Source organism: Nannobrachium achirus (genome assembly GCF_963921795.1).
Source record: "Nannobrachium achirus genome assembly, chromosome: 8".
Classification (NCBI taxonomy): domain Eukaryota; kingdom Metazoa; phylum Chordata; class Actinopteri; order Myctophiformes; family Myctophidae; genus Nannobrachium; species Nannobrachium achirus.
The window spans coordinates 15,720,375-15,744,316 of NC_137817.1; the positions used below are offsets into that span (position 1 = coordinate 15,720,375).

Below are 23,942 nucleotides of genomic sequence, written 5' to 3' on the forward strand. Positions count from 1 at the left end.
ACAACATACCCACACCAGCAGCGTTGGACGTGTGCAGGCGCGCGTTCACACCCCGCTCCAACCAGGTGTTGCCGCATGGTGACAATGTCCACTGATGCAATTCCAAAGAATACAATTTGGGACAATTTGAACAGTTTTTCATTCAAGTGAATGCCAGACATGTAAATCCACCATAGAGTCACTGTTGAGACCCAACATATATCTGATTTGCTTGTGTCAGGGCACAAATATTGCAGAGAAATTCTTCTATCTTCTATAATTAATAGGTCAGTAATAAATTAGTAATGTTACTCTTGTAGGACACGTTCACAACATTGTTTCAAAATACATTAATTTGTCATGGTACTGCAGCCTGAATATTTTTCATCCAGCCGCGAGTTTTTCCTCGAGCGCTTGTAGTGCTGAGCTTTTAATAGTACCCAGCATAGGTATCAATGCTCTTAAACCTTGCTGAAAGTTACAGCACAGCTGCTTTTAGTGAGCCCACTTTGGAATGCTTTGAAATAATGGCTAGAATACTGCTGTAGGTGGAGAGCCCTCTAGTTGACCGTTTTAGCACAGACCTTCCAACATACTGTACCTACCACATGACTAGAGCCAAGCAAACACTGCGAGATGCCGCTGAATCACCGTTGCCAGATTTTGCACCAGAAACAAGCAGCCAGGTTTACAAACACAAAGCAACTAGTACTATTTGAAAATACCATCGACAAGCTCACAACGCAATGCAATACGCTATATATCGGCTATAAAAAAATGCAAATAAATATCAAATAAATATAAAACATATATTATATTAATATTTTGGACAAACTGAATGACAAACAAATGTTTTTGCAACATTCTAAATAGGCCTACACAAATTGCTATGGGTGTCCCCTTGGCACAAAATATTTTCAGATGTCCTTGACATGAAAATGTTTGAGGACCGCTGGCCCAAGCCCAAATAAACAACTACACTTTGGGGAAAAACGCAACCCGCAACTTCTAATATTTACAAGTGACTTTACAGAAGAAAAATAAATAAATAAAGCCCAAAGTCACTATTAATATCCAGACCTGGTAACACTGAGCGGAATCCACATTCAGCCACTTTAATTCTCAGTCTTAGTTTAAGTATCAGTTACGGTAATGTAACATTCCTAATGTTTGTGACTTATCCTATTCTACCCCGGTTTTGGACCAGGGTCTCCTGTGTTAGTGCTAAAGGATTGACTCTGAGGATGACCGATTAGGTTGAAACTCATCCGCAGCTCTGCCTGGGTGAGGTAAATGAAACAGACATTTATTGAGTGCTGGCTGTCTACTTCTTATCAAGCTAATAGCGCCTGCCTGCTTGCTCAGGTGAGAAATTGAATTTTGACTTACGTTCAAAATTTGTGTCGAACCAGAAACAGGACTGTGTCAAAGGTCATGTCCAACCTAGGCACAGGATCTTAATTTCTCAATTATAGAAGAGATGGGAGACCAAATGACAATCTCAAGAGTTACCAGTTTATAAACAAATACTGAGGATGTTACTGTGTGGAACAAATGTCTCATTGTTGTTTCATTGTTTTGATTTTGAAGAGGTGAATTTCAAGATGACAATAAACAACAGAGTCTTATGCACACCTGATCAAAGCATAGCGATGGGTGCGTAGGCGGGGATCAACATAATTTCAAACATGCACAAGAAGTACATAGGGCCCGCACACCATCTTCAACTTGCCAAAAAAACTCTTTTTATTTAATGCAACGTTTCGGTCAAAGACCTTCTTCAGGCATCAGATGAAGAAGGTCGAAGATGGTGTGCGGGCCCTATGTACTTCTTCTGCGTGTTTGAAATGAAGATGACAATTAAAAAAGAACATGTCTGACATTTGTGCAGTGGTGGAGAAAGTACTTAATTTCTTTACTTGAGTAAAAGTATCAATACTGCAATGTAGAAGTACTCCGTTACAAGTAAAAGACAAGTACCAAAAGTAAAAGTACAATATGTTTGAAAATAGCCAATCTGCTATTTTCAAATTGCCAATGTATAAAATAGTTACAGTGGTTTATGTATGTTTTGTAATATCATAATTTATATCTAAAAAGTGGTGCCATGGCATTGCTCCGAAGGTTCGTTGTTACAATGAACCTTCAGAATTATGGGCAGTCCCCTAAAAAGTAGCTAGTAACTAAAGTTTTCAAATAAATGTAGTGGAGTAAAAGTACAATATTTGGATCTGAGATGTAGTGGAGTAGAAGTAAAAGTATTGGAAATTGGAAATACATATTATACCTAAAAAGTGTACTTAATTAAGTACAGTACTTAAGTAAATGTGCTTAGTTACTTTACAACACTGCATTTTTGTAAGATTCATGGTATCTAAACAAAAGAGCAACATGTTTTTATTTTACACTGCACTCTAGCGGTTTGATTTGATTCCAGATATACACGTCATATGATTTATACAAGGAGATATAAATACTAACTTTCATTTTCATTTTTAGTGCTGGTCGTTAGAGTGGTAAATTTGTTCTCCTTACACCAGATTGCTTTTGTTGTGTATTTCAGCGGGAGGCAATAAGCAACTTACTATTGATTCATTTTCCTCTACTGATTTATGTATAATTCCAAAAGCACTTTTATTTCCCTGCAGAGCAGTGATTTGCCGACAAAAGGTTGTTGCGATTACACACACCGCCCCGGGAGAGAAGCCAAGGCCCTTCTTGTCATCAGATCATGTCTGAACAGTAAAAAAAGAAACCCACTGTCTACTGTCACAAGATTATTTATATGAAGAACACATTACACAATAAACTGTTTAGTCCCATGATACGACTGTTATGGTCACTGTAATGGCTTTTTCCCCTCAACAGGGATAACAAAATGTGTGTGTAACGTAGTTGAAATGCAAAAGAAGTACACGTTTTGCTCAAAAGCACAATGTCGGAGGTTGACAGTAGAAAGTAAGCAGATGAGAGTAGTCGTGGTACCTTTGCTGTCAAGTCTTTATTAACACATATTGGAACATGATGCAGTTTAGAACCATCAGTGCTGCTACTATCTGATACAGGTATGTGGAGAAGGAGTGGTGGATAAAGTATTCAACCCCTGTACTTAAAGGCCCGCTGACACACCCCGAAATTATAATAGTATGATACAGTAGGTCATGTGGTCTCTCTGAAATAGTCTGAAACTCATGTCACAGTGTTATCTGCCCCTCGCCCCCCAACAACAGCTGACCAGTACAGTAAGTAGTACAGTACAGTGAATTAATTTGATTGGCTTATAATTCCCACAATGATATCATAAAAATATCAACTCATATTTTAAAGTTATACCATGTAACTTTTTTTATAAAACAAATCTTAAAATGGTCCTAACTGTTAAATCGCTAAAGTTTTAGAACCCCCACTCCGTTATTTTCAGCTTCAAAAGCCTTCTCTTTATATGTTTTCTATGAGCCGTGAGGGGGGGAGAATTTCGCGGCAAAATGACGTCATCATACTACCGGCCAATCACAGCGAGGGTTATACACTGCCGGCCAATCACAGCGCATCTTGGAGTGGGGTCGCTAGGGCGGCCATATTTGTAGTCTCCCGTGTGTCTGTATACTCGGTTGCACAGGGAGGCATGGGTGAAGGAGTGTATCTCCGGAATGGCTGAACGCACAGGAACCAGGGACCCCTCAAAAGATAGATCTCGGCGAGGTGGAGGCAGACGCGGGGGTGTGAGAACCGAAAAACGGCCGAAAGACGTGGACGCGACCGAGGTTTGCTATAGAGCTACTGACCACAAGTTGAGCAACTTACATAGTATAGCTTTAAGATGACTTTTTAAAGTGACAGTACCCCTTTAGGTGACAGTACCCCCTTTAAGTCAAAGTATACCAGATACTGGTCAAATATGCTTCAACTATGAATGAAAGTTTCATAGTCAAATCTGTACTTGAGTTAATGTAGTGGAGTACCATGTCTTGGCCGTCTGTCCAGTGATGTATATCGGACCAGTTACCCATATATGGAGATCCTTGTGCTGGATATGGAGATATGCTGTGAGACCCCAAACATGCTTACTCAGTTATTCATTATGTGAAAATCCTAGGACTTCTATCACATCTGACATCATACATATAATCCCTTTGATGCCCATACATGGAGATCCCTGTCTGAACCAGCCACACAGATAAGGGCTGTCTTCCTCCATATATGGGCATTCCCATATGAAGTTCTGATATGGGGTTAATATTGATGACATCAGGGATCTCCATATATGGGCATAAAAGGGATTCTGTTAGAGTGGTTCCCATGACATCACAACATACAAATACAATACATGTTATGCCCATACATGGAGATCCCTGTCTGAACCAGCCACACCACTGTGATGTCACCTGTTTATGCCCATATATGGAGATCCCTGCTCTGAGTATCTGACTGTGATGTACGTCACCTGTGATGTCACAGTGATGTGTCAGGGGAACCACAGTATCAGGCCTTATCCCTGCTCTGAGCCTGTGATGTCGCAGTGATCATCATGTCAGGCGTGACATACAGACAGACAGAGATACGTGGACAAGATGTGCCGGTTTCCATAGTTAACTGTGACCTATGGTCGCAACATTTGTCTTTGAATTGTAGTGGATTGAATGTGATGAGTATCCAAAAATACAAGTACTCAAGCAAAGTACAGATACTCAAGTAAATGCTCTTCGTTACTGTCTGCCACTGTTGAAGGCACTCCTTTCTGAATCGTTTTGGTGAAGCACACAGTCTCTCACCGAGGTTCATGGTTTTGTCAGGAAAAATATGTACCGCTGAAAAGGCAACTGTGCTATGGTGAATGCACTGCATTTTGAATTATGGAAGAGTACATGAACATGTCAATTAGTCACGGAGGAAAGAGAGAAGTCAAGAAGGCGTCAAAACTGGTGTGTAAATGTACATGTCTGACATGTCTGCCACCTGACTGTGGCAGAGGGACAGACACCAGAATACCTCAACTCAACATGGCTCAGGTCATGGCTGTATTTAGCCTAACGTGAATAAAGTAAAGCCCTTTGCACACAGGACAGTTACATTTTTTTCGTTTGCTGCATGAATAAAACGCATTGGATTTGGTGTGCAATGCTGTGCGGAATCGGCGCTGCGGATCCCAAAAGGAGTCATAAAAGGAGTGATGATTTTTTTACCGCATGCGACAAGACGCACAAATCGAACTGGGTTCGATCGAGAAAAGAACACACGGCCGCAGCCACTTGTCGCACGGCCAATTCGGATTCGGTGTGCATGAGGTCATAGAGAATCATTGTTTTCTTTTTAAAAAGTGAAATTGTCCGTTTTATCCGTACGGATAAACGCGCCTGTGTGCAAAGGGCTTAACAGTAATAACAATTAGTTCTTATGATCAGAATGTGTAGCAAGCAAAAATCATTACGTTTATGGTTTTCCTATCTTGCTATGTTCTTCATTTTGAAGTAGTGTGATACATACTGTCTGGCTTGGGGTGAAGGAGAATTATATAAAGACAAAATGTACTAAAAAGGCACTGTATTTATTTGTGTATATAATACATAATATAGTCTTTGAAGAAGGTAGGGTTTGGGTGTCACGGTTAGACACGGCAATGTTCACAGTGTACGTTTGCAAGTTTCTAGCTTAAAGTGTGTGCAAGTATTTTGTCACAAAATCGTGGGGAGAATAAAGAATAAGGGAAGCTGAAACTTTCATACTCTACCATTTCATGCAAATCTTTGGCCTGTCCCAAAATTGCATAATGCAGCTTTAATTGTGGAATGTACTTCATGCGCACATTCATTACATTAATTCAAATTCATGGATCCAATCATTACAATGTGGTATAATGTCCCTAAGATATGGTTAGTATATTACATGTACGGTAGTTCTGGAATATCCTTTTTTTTGGTCCATGTGCAAGTGCACCACAGTCTATGCTGGGGTCAGTAGTCAAAAGTCAATAGTCAGTAACAAACTATTGAATTCTGCGATGTTCAATCAGCCTCACTTTGATTAGTTCAATTTAACCGTGTGAGAACGAGCCGCTATTGAGCCATTGCTCAGTCAGGTGATGAGATGGTTATAGGAGCATTATCGTTGTTGGAAACCTTGTATGTACAAAACAGTTCCCTTTTTGGTATTATTTTAAAAACATCTAAAAAAAAGTGAAAATAGCGTTGCATCGCGACATGTTGAGAGCTTGTAGATCTGCTTTTTTTCCCACTACTTTTGTGTGACAATCTTGTATGATGAAGTAGTGCATAGATTTACGGGAAGAAGAAAAAGAAAAACATTATCATTTGAAACGTGGAGATACAAGGTTTCTGCCTGACAACAGACCTCAGAATAGGCCTCACATTGCTTGGTAACAGGATTGTGTAGTGAGGAGGAGAGAGAAAAGCACTCAAGTTCAAGTGTGTCATGTGTCTCCCTGAAATGTCAGGACGAGTGCTGCATCCAACGCTGCCAGGGGCATCATTAGCTGTAGGTGACCCTTGGCTTTAAACTACCGGCAAAAAAAAAGAGAAGAGTATTTCTCTTTTGGGATCGATAGAGTATCATAAAAAGAGCAAAGGAAAGGGGAGAAAAAGTAAGAAAAACCTCAGAGCTAGAAAGTAGAGACTGTGATCATTACTGATGTCGAAACTGGAGCTGTCGTGATGACAATAATGGAAGCTATCAGTGGTGGAAGAGGTAGCAATAACACTAGGTAGGAATACTCTGTAAATGTCCCTAAAAAAATCTACTTACGGTACCAAAGTAAGTGTCATTTTTTAAAGTTTCTCAACCCGTTTTTGAAAATGGCAGATCTACATGCTCACAAAGCGTCACATCGTGGAACGTTGTGAACTTGTAGATTGATTGGCTACAATAGCCGACGTGTAAAATATGGTATAAAACAGTTCTTGAGTAACTATGTTTTGTAATAATAATGTAAATCTGTAAAATAAAGTAAATAACTGATGCTTTCAAATAAGTAGTGGAGTGATATATATATATATATATATATATATATATATATACATCTTATATATAAAAAAGGAAACACTCAAGTAAATTATAAGTACTTGAACATCATACTTACTGTAGGTGCAATACTTGAGCAAATTTACTTAGTTACTTTCCAACACTGGAAACCATAGCATTGAGGTTTTAATGGAACGTACGTCAACATACTCCCCCCAAAAAATGAGTGGTGATGGTCTCGTCTTTTAAACAAAACACACAAAAAATACATCCTCATACAAAGTCTACTATTATAGCCGCCAGCGCAGCCGCCAAGGTTTCCAATTCCCAGTTCCCTGCGGAGCTCTACACCATTCTTGACACTACAAAGGCTGTGCACATCTCTCTCTCTCTCGCTCTTTCTCTTTCTCTTTCTCTCTGCATGTATCTGGAAATGGTAGTCAGCAGCAAAATGTTCACCACTATGTACCGTTACAAACCGACTCAGCTGTCCTGGCCTGGGTCTTGAGTTTAAACAAGCACTATCGTTGCTGTCGGGTGGAAAACCTAAGACCGAAACTTCTCAGGCAAAGTAATAAACTACCAGCAAGACTCCCTAATCGGGAGATTAAGCGACCGTCAGGTCGCATATATAGATCCATGTTGATGACATGACTCTAGACATACTGTGTACCGCTTTGCGTGATTTTAGGGCAACATTTGTAGGAGCAGTGTCCAAAAATGTGTTTTGCAAGAATTGGCCTCATGCATGACCATGGTGGCGCTAGAAGAAGGCCATGTGAGAAATGAGGTTGTGGTTTGGCAGCCAAGGAGTGTGTGTGCAAAGTTTGGCATGGATAGGGGCAACGGTGACAGAGATATGAGTAGGGCAAAAGTGTGATGTGACGTGATGGACGGTATGACGGACTGGCGGACTGACAGCCGGTGGAGGTTTTGATAGTAACTGTGACCTGGCGGTCGCAATAATTGCCTGTGTTCCGATGGGTCCAATGTAGTTATTTATAATTTAGTCACAAGCAGATTGTTAATAGTTTTCATTGGTTAAATATTCCTCGAGCCCACAGACCACTTTTACTGTCAGAATGTTTCAAAATTGGCGATACAAGCTCACAACGCATCACCGCAACGTGTTGTGAGCTTGTAGATCGGCCATTTTTGCTACTTTTGTATGGCACTGTAGAATGACGACGTAGGGGGTTAATTTACGCAAGAAAACACAAAAAGTTGAAATATGGAGAAGCTTTCTGTCCAAAAGCAACACTATGCTGAAACATTGTGGTGTTATTGCAGCTCAAAGCAACAAACCTCTCTCTTTTTGTTCCACAGAGAGCGATGAGTTTGGCCCGGTTTTTGTCCAGGAGCCTGATGATGCTATTCTGGCGTTGGACACCGACGAGAAGAAAGTGATGCTGAACTGCGAGGCTCGAGGGAACCCACCGCCATCATACAGGTAGAGCAGCCATATGCCAATATATCTGCTATCTGTGAATGCTATGAGCTTGTATACTGTATCTGCTATTTTGGAATAGCCAAGTATAAAATATGGTTGAAGTGACGCTAGATGATTAAAGGCATATAAAACTTTTGGTAATTTTATCGTCTAATCAGGCTTTTATGAACACCCTGGACAGTTTTTAATTTGCTTCATTTAGTATTTAGATATTTTATGTAAATGTTATCAGTTCCTCCCTCTCCAGGGCCCCTCCCCATACACACCCATTGTAACTTCAAAGTTCAAACTCCATTTTAACCATGATAGATTCATCAAAAACACTGTGTCTCATACTAACCTCCTAATATGTGAGCTGGCCGTGTTTTTTCCATTTTCCCAAAGAATTATTAAAAATAAATAAAAAAAAGCTCATGTATTAGGGGGGTATTATGAGTCACCAGGGGTGTTTTTAATAAATATATCATGGTTAAAATGGAGTTTGAAGTTACAATGGGTGTGTATGGGGAGGGGCCCTGGAGAGGAAGGACCTGATAACATTTACATCAAATATCTAAATACTGAATGGAGCAAATTTAAATCTGTCCAGGGTGTTCATAAAAGCCTGATTAGACGATAAAAGTGAAATATCCCCTTAACTACATTTATTGAGGACCCCCTGGCATAAAAAATAATAAAGACCCCTGGGTAGGGCATTCACGAATAGTGATTTTTAGTATTTGAATTATTCGACCTCAAAGTATTCGAATAGTCGGATATTCGACAGGACTGGCCAAACTGTCAAATATTAAGTAAGCAAGAGGCGAACATTGTGAAAATAGCAGATCTGCAATTTTCACATCTGCGGAACCGAGTCACATTAAATGTAATACCTACATTCCAAGTGCTTGTCAGGGTGGGGGTCCCCAGTTCAAATATATTTATTTTGGGGGTCACGGCCTAAAAAAGGTTTGAGAACCCCTGGTATAGAGCATTAACAAATTCATCCACCAAGGGCACTGACAAACTCATTCTTATGACTTCCTATCTAGCCAAGCTTTATAAACTATATATTTTTTTAAAGAGAAAACAATACAAAAATAAAAATAAGCGAATATCCCTACCCCTGGGTGTCCCTGGACCCCACTTTGAGAAGCAGTGAGGAAGAGGATGCCCCGGTCTGAACCACTGCTACTTGTTAATGCATTCACCCCTCATCGCCTCGTCTCTCTTAGCCTCATTCTGTGTCTTTGCCCCCTGGACACAAATAACCCTCATTTGTATTGTGTTTCCAGCTGGTTCTTCAATGGGACCGAAGTCGACACAGAGGCGGATTACCGCTACAACTTTATCGATGGGAACTTAATTATAACCAATACCAGTGAGATCACTGACTTTGGGAAGTACCAGTGCAAGGCGCAGAACAGCTTTGGAACGATCCTGAGTCGGGACGCCCTTTTGCAATTTGCATGTGAGTAACCCCTGTCTGTCTGTCTGTCTGTCTGTCTGTCTGTCTGTCTGTCTGTCTGTCTGTCTGTCTGTTTGTCTGTCTGTCTGTCTGTCTGTCTGTTTAGTTCATACATGGGCAACTGGCGGCCCGGGGGCCACATGCGGCCCCCACCTTCACTTAAAGGACAACTTTGTTTTTTTACAACAAGGGTTCATATTTTAGATTGTAATTAGAGAAAAGAAAAAGTGAGTGTTAAAATGTTTTCATTTGCTTCGTTCTATTGTTTTATCGCATTTACCGTGCTAAAATGTGGGGCATGCGTACAAGTGGCTAAATATGTCTTTTTAGACACAATAAGTCAGCAGTTTCTTTATTGATATTTTCTATAACACTTCTAGTCCCCATAAGTCACATCCAACCATGAAAGGTTTCGTTGTATCTTGGGAATGGGCTTATTCTGTGTAAAATGACATATTTAGCCACTTGTACGCATGCCCCCAACCACTGAAATAAGAATCTCTAAAACAATAGAAAGAAGTAAATCAAATAATTTTAACACTCATCTTTTATATTCTTTAATTACAATCTAAAATATGAACCCTTGTTGTAAAAAACTAAAGTTGTCCTTTAATGCGGCCCTCAGGTTAAAGGCCCATTCCCACTGGGCCAGATAACAGATAAAAAAATCTCTTTCTCCAGATATTTTTCCATTCAAAGTGGATGGTAGATACAGATAAAAAAAATATATCTGCCACAGATAAAAATATCTGCCACAAATATCTGTGGCAGAATTAGTTTTTATCTGTATCTACCATCCACTTGGAATGGAAACATTTTTTTATCTGTTATCTGGCCCAGTGGGAATGGGCCTTAATACCGGAATACTGATATATTATTGATTTCAGCTGTTGAAATTCCAAACATGACCTGGTTTAATTCCATCAGTCTATATTAGTAGCTTAATGAGTAGTATAGTAGTATTAAAATGTTTTCTTTTTTGTTTGTTTTTTATGTCCAATGTATTTGTATTTAGGTTCATGAAGTTAACATGAGTAAATAACTAAATGCGTTTGAAATTGAATCAAAATGTTACATTTCAGGATTCCAATTAAAAAATAACAAAACATTATTCAGGATTACAATTCAAAAGAAGCAAAAATAGCCGATCTACAAGCTCAAAACGCATCGCAGCGCGATGCATTTTGAGCTTGTAGATCTGCTATTTTTGCTTCTTTTGTATGAGACATGCCAAAGTAGACGTAGCAATATGCAATGTGGCCCTCTGGAGGGAAGGTGGAAATATAGTGGCCCTCGCCATCATCAAAGTTGCCCACCCCTGGTCTAGTTGTCTCTCTCTGTCTATCTATGTAATTTTTCTTTGTTCTCCTTTTTATACATTTGACCTTTTTCTCGGTTCTGCAAGTCCCATGAAACATACGCTTGCTTGAAGCTCCCGAGCCTAAAGCTTCAGTTGCAATTCGCCCTTTCATGACAAATGTTCCGACTTCAGACGTTTGATGACTTTCCAACTGCTTGGATGCAAAGCGGCTGACTTCAAACTCTATTTCACTTAGAACAGACCTGTTTGTTTGTGGGGTAAATAAACAAGGACTAAAGCAGCATTCTGTTGCTGTGTTTATTCCCCAAAGACAGCTAGGCCGCCGGGTGCGTTGCTAAATGGGGTGTGTATCCCCGAAACTCCACACCTCAGTGGTAAATCGGAGCCAAAAAGCGTCCAGCCTCGGACTTGAGTCACACACACGACAACTTCAGCCTTGGTTGATTAATGAATGAAATGCCCGACATCATTGTCCCTCTCATGTCGTGCACATCAGAAGCTCCAGTGCGCGCTTCCAACTGGTCTCATTCACTGCCATGTAAACATTAATGCGAGCACAACAGCTGCGACACATGATGAACAGTCATTCATCATGAAGCCATAAGTGTGCCTCCTTGATCAAAAATATGCACAGCCACAGTAAAATCCTCAGTGTTAATTCAACTCTTAGAGTGGGCCCAAGTACTTGCCATTTACTGAATCACGCACGCACACGCGCACATGTGCACGTGCGCGCGCACACACACACACACACACACACACACACACACACACACACACACACACACACACACACACACACACACACACACACACACACACACACACACACTCGCACACCGTTAGACATGAAGGTCAAACAGAAAGCTTCCAGCACCATGGACAGTGCTCTGACATGTGGTAAGGTAAACAAGCCAGCAGAACTAATGAGATACAGAGCTAACAACTGCATCCACCATGATAATACATGGAACATTATTCAGAAGCAACGTCGTATGGAGCTTGCAGTCCTAACACCACATGCTGCATGGTTGTAGCAGGCCTGGTCAGTCGAAACCGATGGTGTGAGGACAGCAAGCTCCATACAACGTCGCTTCTGGATAGTGATGATGATGCAGTGCATGATTTGAATTCCTTAGATATACATAAGTCACTGTACGACTGTCAGAGCTTTTCCTTTTTGCTTTGTTCTTTTGAGACTCGACTTCAATACAAAGACTTCAGACTCGACTCCAGGGACGTGCGGAGAATGTTAGAGATGCAGGGGCTGAAATTTCTAAAAGGGCCTTTTGGTGAAAAATAGCCGACTTCCAAGCTCACAACGCGTCGCAGCACGACGCGTTGTGAGCTTGGAGGTCAGCAATTTTCGATGCTTGATTTCAACACATTTTCTTGATTTTCGTGCTTGTTAAGATGCTGCATTCAAGTTCAGGAGAGTTTGTGTAAGGCAATTCTCTAGAATGCCGCCTCCAGGTATGCCTTGGAAATAGGGCATTTGGGTTTCTTTCACTATAGAGAAAACTGCATTCATGGTCTGGAGAGGGCACTTTTTACAGACGGGTAAAAGGGCAGAGGCATAAGCCCCCTTTGATGTCTATGTGTGCACGTGCCTGCTCGACTCAGACTCGTCCTCTCCAAGACTTCAGACTCGACTCAGACTCAAGCTCAAAGACTCATGGGCATCTCTAGTCCCCATGCCTGATAGGGAAGTACAGACAGAAAGGCTATGGGCACAGAGCTCTGTGGTGCAGGAAAATCCCTTGTCGTTTTCCCTGGAGCACACGACAATAATAGTCATGTTACCTGCTACAGTATGACTGCAGGGAGCTTACGGCTCACTATAGTGAGAGTGTTACGTGCGAACCTAAAGTGGTCACAAACAGTACTCACTGTAGAACAGGATAGGTCACTTAAAGATTCCAAACCAGTATAGAACATCTAAAAAATGAAGACAAAAATAAAACATCATCGCAGCCTGGAGTCTGACCTGCTCTCTCCCATTTCACATTATCCCACCTCCCTGTCAAACCAGAGACAAGCTCTTCAGTCGGCGAGGTGCTTTTGTTCGGATAAAGCAGTATGGAGGGGGAAAAAAAAGCAGTGTTTGTGGAGAAAGACCCCCCTGCTGAGTGCTGACAGACAACGTATTTTTCCTCTAGCCCATTTAGAACGGGTACACATTATTGTGTATCATTATTTTATGCTTTAACTATTGAAAAATAGCAGATATACAAGCTCACAGCGCTGCAGCGAGTGCCGCGCTGCGAGCTTGTAGATCTGCTATTTTAGAAAATTCGTGAAAATTTGAATTTTGACACGATTCTATAAGTGTCTTTTGAATCCTTCTAAGATTTTTTTAAAAACCTATGTTTCTATGTCAGCAATCTGGCCAGCCATCGTCAAAGAAAAGGTCCTTTTCACTTAACTGGAGCTCAGTTAGTCTGTTCTTGAGAGACTACTTTGTCAGTGGTTCTCAAACCTTTTCATGTGAAGGACCCCCAAAATGATATTTATTTGGCCACGGACCCCCCCATCTCAAAATATTTAGTTCCAGGGACCACCCCCAGAAGAAAAATTTGAGTTCCAAACGTTCGCTTTGAAAATACATAATATTCAAAGATTTGCACACATTTTCACGACTTTTTTCAAAAATAGCAGATCTACAAGCTCGCAGCGCGGCAGTCGGTGCCGCGCTGTGAGCTTGTATATCTGCTATTTTTCACCGGTTAAAGCATTCAATAATTCTAGGCCCTAAATGGGCTAGGTTACTTTTGATTCATTATTCCATTGAGCGCTGTGCTCTGATCCAAGGATCTGTCTTGACAACGTTGCTCTAATATCACGCTTTTCCGCCCGCGAGTCTTATTATCTCATGGATGTAATTTTAATAAAGTGAGAGATATTATAATTTCCTCAGTTTCACTACCTGCTTAAATTGCCTGGGGCATCCTGTGGGAGTATTTCTTGGACAGGCAATCTGTGCTAAAAGTTGTACCTTGACACGACCCCGGAGTGCATCTCGGCTGCTCCCAGCTGCCTGTTATAAGCTTTTCTAAGCCACTTATCTGGTCCACTTTACTCATAGAGCACTCTTCTATTTTTTTTCTCCTAGCGTTGTGCACAGCGCTCTCTCCTCAGCTTTCTGCAGTATTCATTTTAAAATGATGTTACAATGCAACTACTACAGTGAAACGGTTTAGTCAATTATTTGATAAACAGAAGATTGATTAAATGTTTTTTTTTTTATCCAACTAAACCAATTGGATAATTGGTTCAGTGATGTATCGATTTAATGGCTATGTGCAATTTCGAACAAGAGTAATGTGAATGTCTGTATTTCTTACTTATTTTTTCTATATTGTTAGAATTTTTGTACTTTATTCATTTCGTTTTTCATGGGGCACACTGTTGGGGGGCATTTGTCTTTCTTTCTAATACTTTTTTGCAAACATTTTCCTCATTTGATCATTTAGTCTTCCTTTCATGATCTAAAACTACAGTCGAATGAGGTGTGGTTAGTGAATCCATGGCCGCTGGTGTTTAGTTGTACATATACTAGATAATATAGATGCAGTAAAATCCTCCGTGTTGAATGCATGGATGTAGGGTGGAATGGAGTTTAGTACCGGTGGAAGTTTGTCTGGCAACTAAGACTAATTGTACGATGGTGTAGCTTGCCAAAAAGACTCATTGACTCATTGTTGTTTGCACAAATGCCTTCTAAACCAATAGTTCTCACACTTGAAGTGACGTGCTGTTAGCTTGTGGATCTGGTATTATTGAATAGCCAACGCAAAAATCTAAAATGACTCAGATGCTTTCCCCGTTTTAACGGGTTAAGCTTTTAAGCCAGGGTTCTTCAACGTTTTCAGGCCAAAGACCCCGTATAGCAGAGAGAGATGAAGCAGGGACCCCCACAACCTGTTCATAGATTCCATACAGTTTCATCGTTTGACGGCACAATCACCAGTGTATTTTGGATTCATGTCAATGTGTGTTTTCAGATATTTAACCACTTGAACCGTCAACACTTAATAAACTTGACCTTTCACTCCGTACTTAGTCTGCTCTTTTTCCCCTCTACACCAAACCTCTTTGCCGAAAATAGCCGATCAACAAACTCACAACGCCTCACAGCGCGTGCAATTGTGAGCTTATAGATCTGCTATTTTTGGCTTAAGTTCTCCGAATATGGACGTTAGGGTTCAATTAGTTAATATAAAAAAGGAGAAAAAAAGGTTTCTATCACACAAAGATTTGGAGGACCCCCTGTAGTAACTCTGAGGACCCCCTAGGGGTCCCGGACCCCCTGTTGAAGACCTCTGTTTTAAGCCATACACAGTATGTGTTTCCCAGAAGTTGTTTTTATCCAATAGGACCAAGTTCCACTGTCCCTAAAAACAAAACTGTCATTCGCAGAAGCGTTCTCAAATACTCATGCAAGTTGTGTTATTGGAACTACAGCAGAATTAAATTAATTGTGAGGGCAATTTCATTTAGATTCAAAATTAATTGCATTCACAGCGTATGGGTCCATTTTCACGCCGTGTTCAATTTGACAATAATCAAATAAATAATAAACTGATTAATTGGTTATGAATATAATTGTTAGTGGCAGCCCTGTCTGCAACAGGTCTGACTGTCTGCTGTTTGCCCTCAAACAGGACCCTCCAAAACAGCCAGCCAGAGAAGACAAAGCCCAGGCTGGCCTGCAGCCTGCATTGGGATGCAGGGCCTCGTCTGTCTCTTTCAGCATAACGAATGGGTGGCTATTTTATCCACCCAGCTCCAAATTCAAGGCGGTCCGTCTTAATCGGCGCTTTGCATCAGCGCGTGAGAATGTGTAAACATTCTCACGCGCTGATGCAAAGCGCCGATCCCCTGGAGTTGTAAAGTCTCGGAAGTTCTTTGATCGTTTCAATAACTTATAATGGAATACATCCAACGAGTAAAAAAACTAAAAGAAAAGAAAAGGAAATAAATCACATTCCTGTTTCAATCATCTAGGATTTATTGCGTGTGTGTTTTCTTTAATGATAGACTGAGACTGAGACTCTCTACAAGTCTCTGCACAAATAATTTTTTTCCACTTTTTTTCCACTCCCTGACTTAAATTATGAATACTCAGTTTCTTCTGTGCACCTTCATCTACTGGAACTTTGAGCAGGTTTAAAACACATTCTTCCGTCTACACCATATCGACCTACAGTACGAGCTTGTAGATCAACTATTCTTTGTTTAATTCCCCCCATACACCTGCAAGCATGCAACTAACTGCATGTAGGCCAGCGGTTCAACCTTTTCAGCTCTTTGTTTGGGAACCACTGCTCCAGTTCACAGAAGGTTGTGTCTCAAGGGGTAAGCCAACCTCACTGTCTGTTTGCAGTCAATAAGTGTGGACCAACATACAATATAGGCTCTAAGCACAGCAGCCGCCATATTGGAAATAAATCGGGCCTATTCCTTATATTTCCTTCATAGGTGTTAACAATGATACTAATGAAGGCTCTGTTCCATTCTGGTCAAACAGAGTCCGAGTGCAGATATTGTGCATGTTGGCTCACTGGAAACACTCTGCTACGCCAGTGGGTCTCAAAGTGTGGTTCAGGTACCCTCAAGGTTTCTTGAGGGTGTTCCAAATGGCCCCTTACGGGTGTGTATTGTGTAACTCATGAGAGTGTGCAAATGGAACTAAATGGACCTGTATGCGTCCAGTTGGTTCCGTGTGTATATGTTACGGTTAGTTTGGGTAACTCGGTTAGACTGTGGTAAGAGCGCTTGTTTTGTCGTTCACCACACACCAATCACCACCAGATGGCGACGACAGCCATTCACTAGTGAAGGCGCTGACGTCACTCGTTTGCGACTCTCTTTCTTTATTTACTAGCCTAGCCTAGCCTAGCCTAGCCTAGCCTAGCCTAGCCTAGCCTAGCTTGCCCAGGCCTTACGGCCTGGGCATAAATATAACGATTGCATTCACCACGGCTTCGTAACTCGCGCGGCGCTCCGCCGGCCGCGCGGCCCTGGCCCGCCCTTCGCGGCCACTCGCGCCTGCGGCGCTCGGGGGCGAAGAGCAGGACCAAGGTCCGCTGGCCTTCGCGCCGCTTGCAATGTCGTGGACAATCGAGCGGCTCCGCCTGGAGGACGTTGTTGTGGCGACCGCTTGTTCCGCCCCATGCCGCACGGCGAGCGCTCCGTTTCTCTATCTAACCGTTTCTCTATCTAACCGTGACATATATACTCTCAGAGTTATGGGGGTCCTTGAAATTCATTTTTTTTTAAAGAGGTGGTGCCATGGTTTTTCCCCCCTCTAAAACATGATTATCAAGTATTATGATTATACTAGGAGGAAGATCTTTTCCAAAAAAGTATACAGAAAGAGTTAAAATTGGGTTTTTATGTGGCCACACCCCCAGTTCATTAAGTATGCATGGATGTCATGTTGGGTGGTGACCCAGCTGAAGTTAGCCACACCCCACAGTGTTGGGTGAATGGTAATAAGGGGAGGAGTTGATTCTGTGATGTAATCATATCTGTGTTTTTAACTGACACTTTTGACCACAAGGTGGCAGCCTCCAAGAGAAAACAAACAAATACCAAGAGAATACATATTTGCTTATAAAAACCACACCAGGGGGTCTAATGAAGTACTTTCAACCTCCTAGACACATGAAAAACAGAAAAAGTACAAAACTATGGCACTACCTCTTTAATTCATTAGCCTACTATCATTGGTAACATACAAGGAAGAGGCCACAGTTATTTCCAATATGGCTGCTGTGCATAGAGCCTATTGCATCAGGCACGTGCACAAATAGATATAAAAGGCGGCTTAAGCCCCTGCCCTTTTACCCGTCTGTAAAAAGTGCCCTCTCCAGACCATGAATACAGTTTTCACTATGGTGAAAGACATGCAAATGCCCTCTTTTCATGACATACCTGAAGGCAGCAATTCAAGAGAATTGCCTTGTCCAATTAAACCTTCCTGAACTTCAATGCAGCATCTTATGTTGAAAGAATTGCCCTCTCTGTGCAGAAATCCATGCCGTACCACCACATCTCCAGTATTGACTTCATTATGCTTAGTTCAGTGTGGTATCAAGCACCGAAAATAGCCGACCTCCAAGCTCCCAACGCGTCACAGCGCGTGAGCTTGGAGGTCGGCTATTTTCGATATTTTTCACCAAAAGGCCCTTTTAGAAATGTCAGCCCCCTTGCCTCTCTAACATTCTCTGCACGTCCCTGTATTGGATCAAGGTACAGCCAAGTCCTCTTCTTTATTCAAATCTATTCTGCTCACTGGTTGTGTTGCATTGCTTCCAAACATTCTCCAGTATGGGACCTTTTCTTTTCTCTCTTGGTTTTTTGAAATTCTGGAGAGGCTGAACTCACAGTTGGCTGTTTCTCAGCCGTGACTTTGAAGAGCAGCAGGCAACAGGGAGTGAGTGTGATCCCTGTCCCTAGTGAGATCTCTCTCTCTCTCTCGTCTCTCTCTCTCTGTCTCTCTCTCTCTCTCTCTCTCTCTCTTCCTCTCTCTCTCTCTCTCCCTCCCTCTCTCTCTCTCTCTCTCTCTCTCTTCTCTCTCTCTCTCTCTCTCTCTCTCTCTCTCTCTGAAAAATGAGCAGTACCACAACATAAAAATTACTCTGTTACAACATGCATTGAACATTTTACTTGAGTAAAAGTATGCTACAAAAATAAAAGTACTCAAACTAAAAAAGAATAAAGTAAAGTATAGGCTACCCTCAAATTATTGTACTTAAGAACATTACTTGAATAATATATTTAGTTACTTTCCCCCACTGCTCTCTCTCTCTCTCTCTCTCTCTCTCTCTCTCTCTCTCTCTCTCTCTCTCTCTCTTCCTCTCTCTCTCTCTCTCCTCTCTCTCTCTCTCTCTCTCTCTCTCTCTCTCTCTCTTCCTCTCTCCTCTCTCTCTCCTCTCTCTCTCTCTCTCTCTCTCTCTCTCTATCTCTCTCTCTCTCTCTCTCTCTCTCCTCTCTCTCTCTCAGACATGAGCTTGGCTCAGCTCAGTCACTGGAGCCGAGCTCTGAGCCGATCGGTGGTTCCTGACGACCGACTGAAATCATTATTAGGCCTACTCCACTATCTCGGGCTGCCGATCTGGTCAAATGATTGATCGCCACTGAGCACCTGCTCTTTGCGATGGCGACAGCACATTTCAGCGTTCAGCGGTGGACACAGTGTTATGCTTGAGTAGCTGCTTAACCACTTAAACCCCATACTATGCTTGTGACTTTTCGGTTTTCTGATATTCTGGTGATAGCCGATTGAAGCCGGTCGGCTTGTGAGCTTGTCGATCTCCTATTTTCTGTGAAAGCCTTCCCCACAATCCAGACGCTGGGGTTTGAGTGGTTAACTGCTCAAAAGCACACATTACAAAGTCGTTTTTTCTTTTTAATATCAATGTGTCGTGTTGTGAGCTTGTAAGTTGTCTATTTGCACTATATCCTTTTTTTGTATATGTTTGCGGGCTTTTATGCCCTTTATTGATAGGACAGTAGACTGACAGGAAATGGGGAGAGAGATGGGGAGTGACATGCGGCAAAGGTAGTTGGGATCGGGAATCGAACCAGCGACACGCTGTCAGGCTACACTGAGCCTTTGTCCTGGACCGGTAGGCCAGCGGGCACCCCGGCACTATATTTTAAATAGGGCTTAAGTGGTTAATTCATAAAATATATTTTCTATTAGCTTAGATTCCCCCATTGATGATGTCAATGGTAGGCGGGTTTCTGAACTGTCTCCTCCTCTGAGACATAGCGTGAGTAGACACAAATGGTATTAATGAGCATTAGTGAGGAGTGGACCAATTATATGAAGATGGATTGAAAATGGCTGAAGTCGTCCTTCAGTACTCAAGTACGTCCCAGACTCTTCTCCCTTCTGGCTCCCAAACTATTGAACAAACTCTCCATTGCAATTAGAACTGCAGATTTGCTCCCAATCCTCCACCGTAAACAGAAGGCTGACCTCTTCTGACTCCACCTTAGCCTGTAACACTTAGCCTCGTAAAAAATGTTCAAATTGTAATTGGATAGCATGTTATGTACTGTAGATACATGCTACTGTAGGTCATTGTTGACCTAGAATGTACAGATTATGTACAGATTATGGTTATTATTGTAGGCTCGCCTGAAAGGCGAGACCAGTATGTTATCTTCATTATTTATAGAGTGAGTTCCATCGCGTGAGTTCCGTCGCGTGAGTTCCGTTGCAGACAGTGCAAAGGCAGCCAATGAGGTGCGGAAAATCTGGGAGTGGTGTTAGCTGGAGTATTGGTTGAGCTTCACATGACAGTTAGCACGCTGCAGAATATAGTACGAGCGAGCCCACACTGTTTCGTAGGAACAGTATCTCAAGTTATTATTTTGATATTCATTAGACTGAATCTGATGATAGACTCTTGGTTTACTTTTGATCCTAGATTACTACTGCTAAGCATTTTCATGTATTACCTTGTGTTATTGTAAATCGCTTTGGATTAAGAGCAGGCTAAATGCCTAAATTGTACATCACTTTTTCTTTTCTTTCTTCGTTTTCAGCATTTAAAGACTTAGGCATGGTAAATATGTCGATGGAATGAACACTGCTAAATCTGCAGGTCAGATCGCGTTGCACGTTATGTAATGAGATGTTGTTAATTTCACCCCCAGTGTTGGCCACATTTAGATTGCCATCCATTGATTTGTGGTAGTTTTACCTCATTAGGGAGACATTGATATTGATCCACTTACATACAGTACAGTATGTCTCGTTTTACAGAAGGAAATAATGATAGGTCACGCAGGTTTTCTTCTTGGTCTTCTGGACGGTACTTGGGAACTTTAGTGAAACTCTAGTATGTCTTTCCCGGTATTCAGCATACCCCCCACGCCCCCCACCACACACACACACACGCGCACACATACACGCACGCATCGCACGCACGCACGCACGCACGCACGCACGCACGCACGCACACACACACACACACACACACACACACACACACACACCTGAAATCTCCCTTACATCTCTTCTTAAAGAGCCATAGTGTGGTCCTACGATGCACATCACACTCTGTGTTGCCATGTCGGCGTATTATAAGCAGTGGTGCTTTGGATTTTCTTTTCCGGGCGGACAGTCATTTATTGACGTCACGTGCACGCGCGTGCACGCGCCTCTAGAGGCTATTTAGATAGAAAGGATGTCAGCAGATCTAATGGTGGGAAAACAATAGTTTTCTAGTCTTGATTACATTTGCATTATTACATAAGATTTTATGTTCTACTTTCTTTTAATTAATTTAGAAAATACAGCGCTGCAGTAGGCTAGAGAAACAAAGTTTGCCTTGAACGAATCTCAAACACTAAATACCACAGTAATGGAGCCATGTATGAGGACACACACACATCAACACATGCACATGCAGTCACAGCTGGCTATATCCGTACGTCCGTGTGGGAATTTTTCCGACCACACGGTGTCCGGTCGCGTCCGGCCTCCAAAGCGCTACTGATTATAAGCGACTTTGGGCTTTTGCTTCTGTACGGTAGGCTGTCAACTTAAATATTGGTAGTTGTGGGTTGTGTTTTTTTTGGGGGAATGTTTCTAAAGTGTAGTTGCTTATATTTGGGCTTAATTGTTCCCTAATGTTGTTTAGATCAGGGGTTCTCAAAAACATTTTCATGATTTGTTTTCAATTGATGTAGGCTAAAGCTCACATTAGCATGATAGCACTTAATCAACATAAATGCATAGCATTCACAGCTGACCCTGCTACACCTGGGGGGGGGGGGGGGGGGGAGAGAGAGAGAGAGAGAGAGAGAGAGAGAGAGAGAGAGAGAGAGAGAGAGAGAGAGAGAGAGAGAGAGAGAGAGAGAGAGAGAGAGAGAGAGAGAGAGACAAGGCAAGAAGGGCTTTCTATACCATCAAAAGAAACATCTAGCTAGACATTTAATCAAGGAATAATGTAGGCCTGATAGCTATTGTTTTGGTACAGGCTGTCTTGTTATGGTTCAGCTTGTCCTTGTAATCTAGCAGCTAGTGGTCTTAGCCATGTGCTCCTTGGCAGAATCACAGGCTTTACATTGTGTACAATGAAACCCTATAGGGAGATGTCCTCTACTGGACTAAGCCAAATGATGAGAAAAAAACAAAAAAGAAAGCAATCTGAAAACACTGGAAAGATCAACCCGAAACCAGAGCAGATTGTTGACCTTGCTCCCAGGGGAAGATAGTCTCTGCATCAGCTGCACACAAAATGTGGTAGAAAACACTTTCTAACTATCTTCCCACTGTACCAAGACACATACATTATGTTTATTCCTGTACAATCTGTGTCACGTTGACCTCAACTGTAGAAATACTGTACACACGAACAGAGCAACTACTGTACATTCTAAGACATTTGGACATTTTCTGTGTGCGTGTCTGCGTGAGCAGGCGTGCTTGCATGCGTGTGCTAATTTAAAAACATCATAACGTACCAAGCTAACCTTGCCTACGTGTAAAACTATTCATAACATAAAATAAACCTTTTCATGGTTTTGTAAGCTATAGTTTTACATTAGTTGCAAATGTGACAAAGCTCTGTTTACACAATTCTTTATTCCCTTTAAATTGTACATAATTCCATAGTTTTGACACTTGCTATGGCAAATACATTAGAGAGAGAGAGAGAGAGAGAGAGAGAGAGAGAGAGAGAGAGAGAGAGAGAGAGAGAGAGAGAGAGAGAGCGAGCTACAGTATAAACTGCTACATGGTGGGTTTCAAGAAGCACATCATAACCAGGGTGTCGCACCAAATTCTGGGCCCCGGGTACAAGGATTCAATGCGGGCCACCCATGAATGTTCTTCATATAGGGAGGGGGTTTAACCCATTTAGACTGGGAACGCATTATTATGCATTATTTGTGCTTTAACTATTAAAAGATAGCAGATATGCAAGCTCACGAGCTTGAACATTTGTGCAAGTCTTTGAATATTTCATATCCTCCCTATGTTTCTCAGTGGTGCTCAAACTTTTTCATGTGAAGAAGCAAAATTTGAATTACAAATGTTGACTTAACATTTCAAAGATTTGCACACATTTTCACGACGTTTCAAAAGTAGCAGATCTACAAGCTGAGTGTCACGCTGCGAGCTTGTAAATCTGCTATTTTTCAATAGCTAAAGTATAAAATAATTAAGGCCCCTCCACCTTGGGCCCTATAGTAACTCAGTCCCACTCCCCCCCCCCCCCCCCCCCTTGTGACGCCCCTGTTCATGACTGCTTCATTCAGTCATTTGCTGTCCCTATCTCCAGATTGCACAGGGAAGACACGCCACTATTAGACCGCCTTATTTTAATTCAAGCTTTCAACTTTCTAATGCTCTGCTTCCCCAGCTGATAGTATTCCTGTCACCATCAAGAAAATTATGGATCTTTGAAATTCTTTGTTAAATCAATCCTTTCAGGAACTATTTTAGGGCGAGGCCTTTCAAATCAATTCCAACTGCATTAAAACGCAGCAGATAATGTAACTTTGACGCAGTGAAATTGAAAAGCCCAAGGTATCTGAAGCAAGTTTCAGTTCTGCCAAGTTAATTTAATTTTGTGCAGAACTGAATGGAACCCAATGGATTCCTCAAGCAAGCAGACAACCTATACTGCTTTGGAAAATGGAAGTGAAGTCAAATATCGTCGCTGTCGGGTGGAAACCTTGTATGTCCAAAACGTTCCTTTTTTGTATTATTTTAAAGACAATTCACTTACGAAAAACCATAA

The 23,942-nt window shown here is 41.7% G+C and overlaps 1 protein-coding gene across 1 annotated transcript in view; it reads left to right on the forward strand.

Annotated features, from left to right (window-relative positions):
• cntn5 (contactin 5) overlaps positions 1 to 23,942 on the forward strand; it is a gene marked incomplete at its 3' end in the record, with an annotated part of 350,866 nt that overhangs the window by 132,961 nt on the left and 193,963 nt on the right. The window contains exons 4-5 of the mRNA XM_080731735.1: positions 8,281 to 8,404; positions 9,679 to 9,854. Coding sequence (XP_080587861.1) covers positions 8,281 to 8,404; positions 9,679 to 9,854 — 300 coding nt within the window. The remainder of the gene's footprint in view (positions 1 to 8,280; positions 8,405 to 9,678; positions 9,855 to 23,942) is intronic.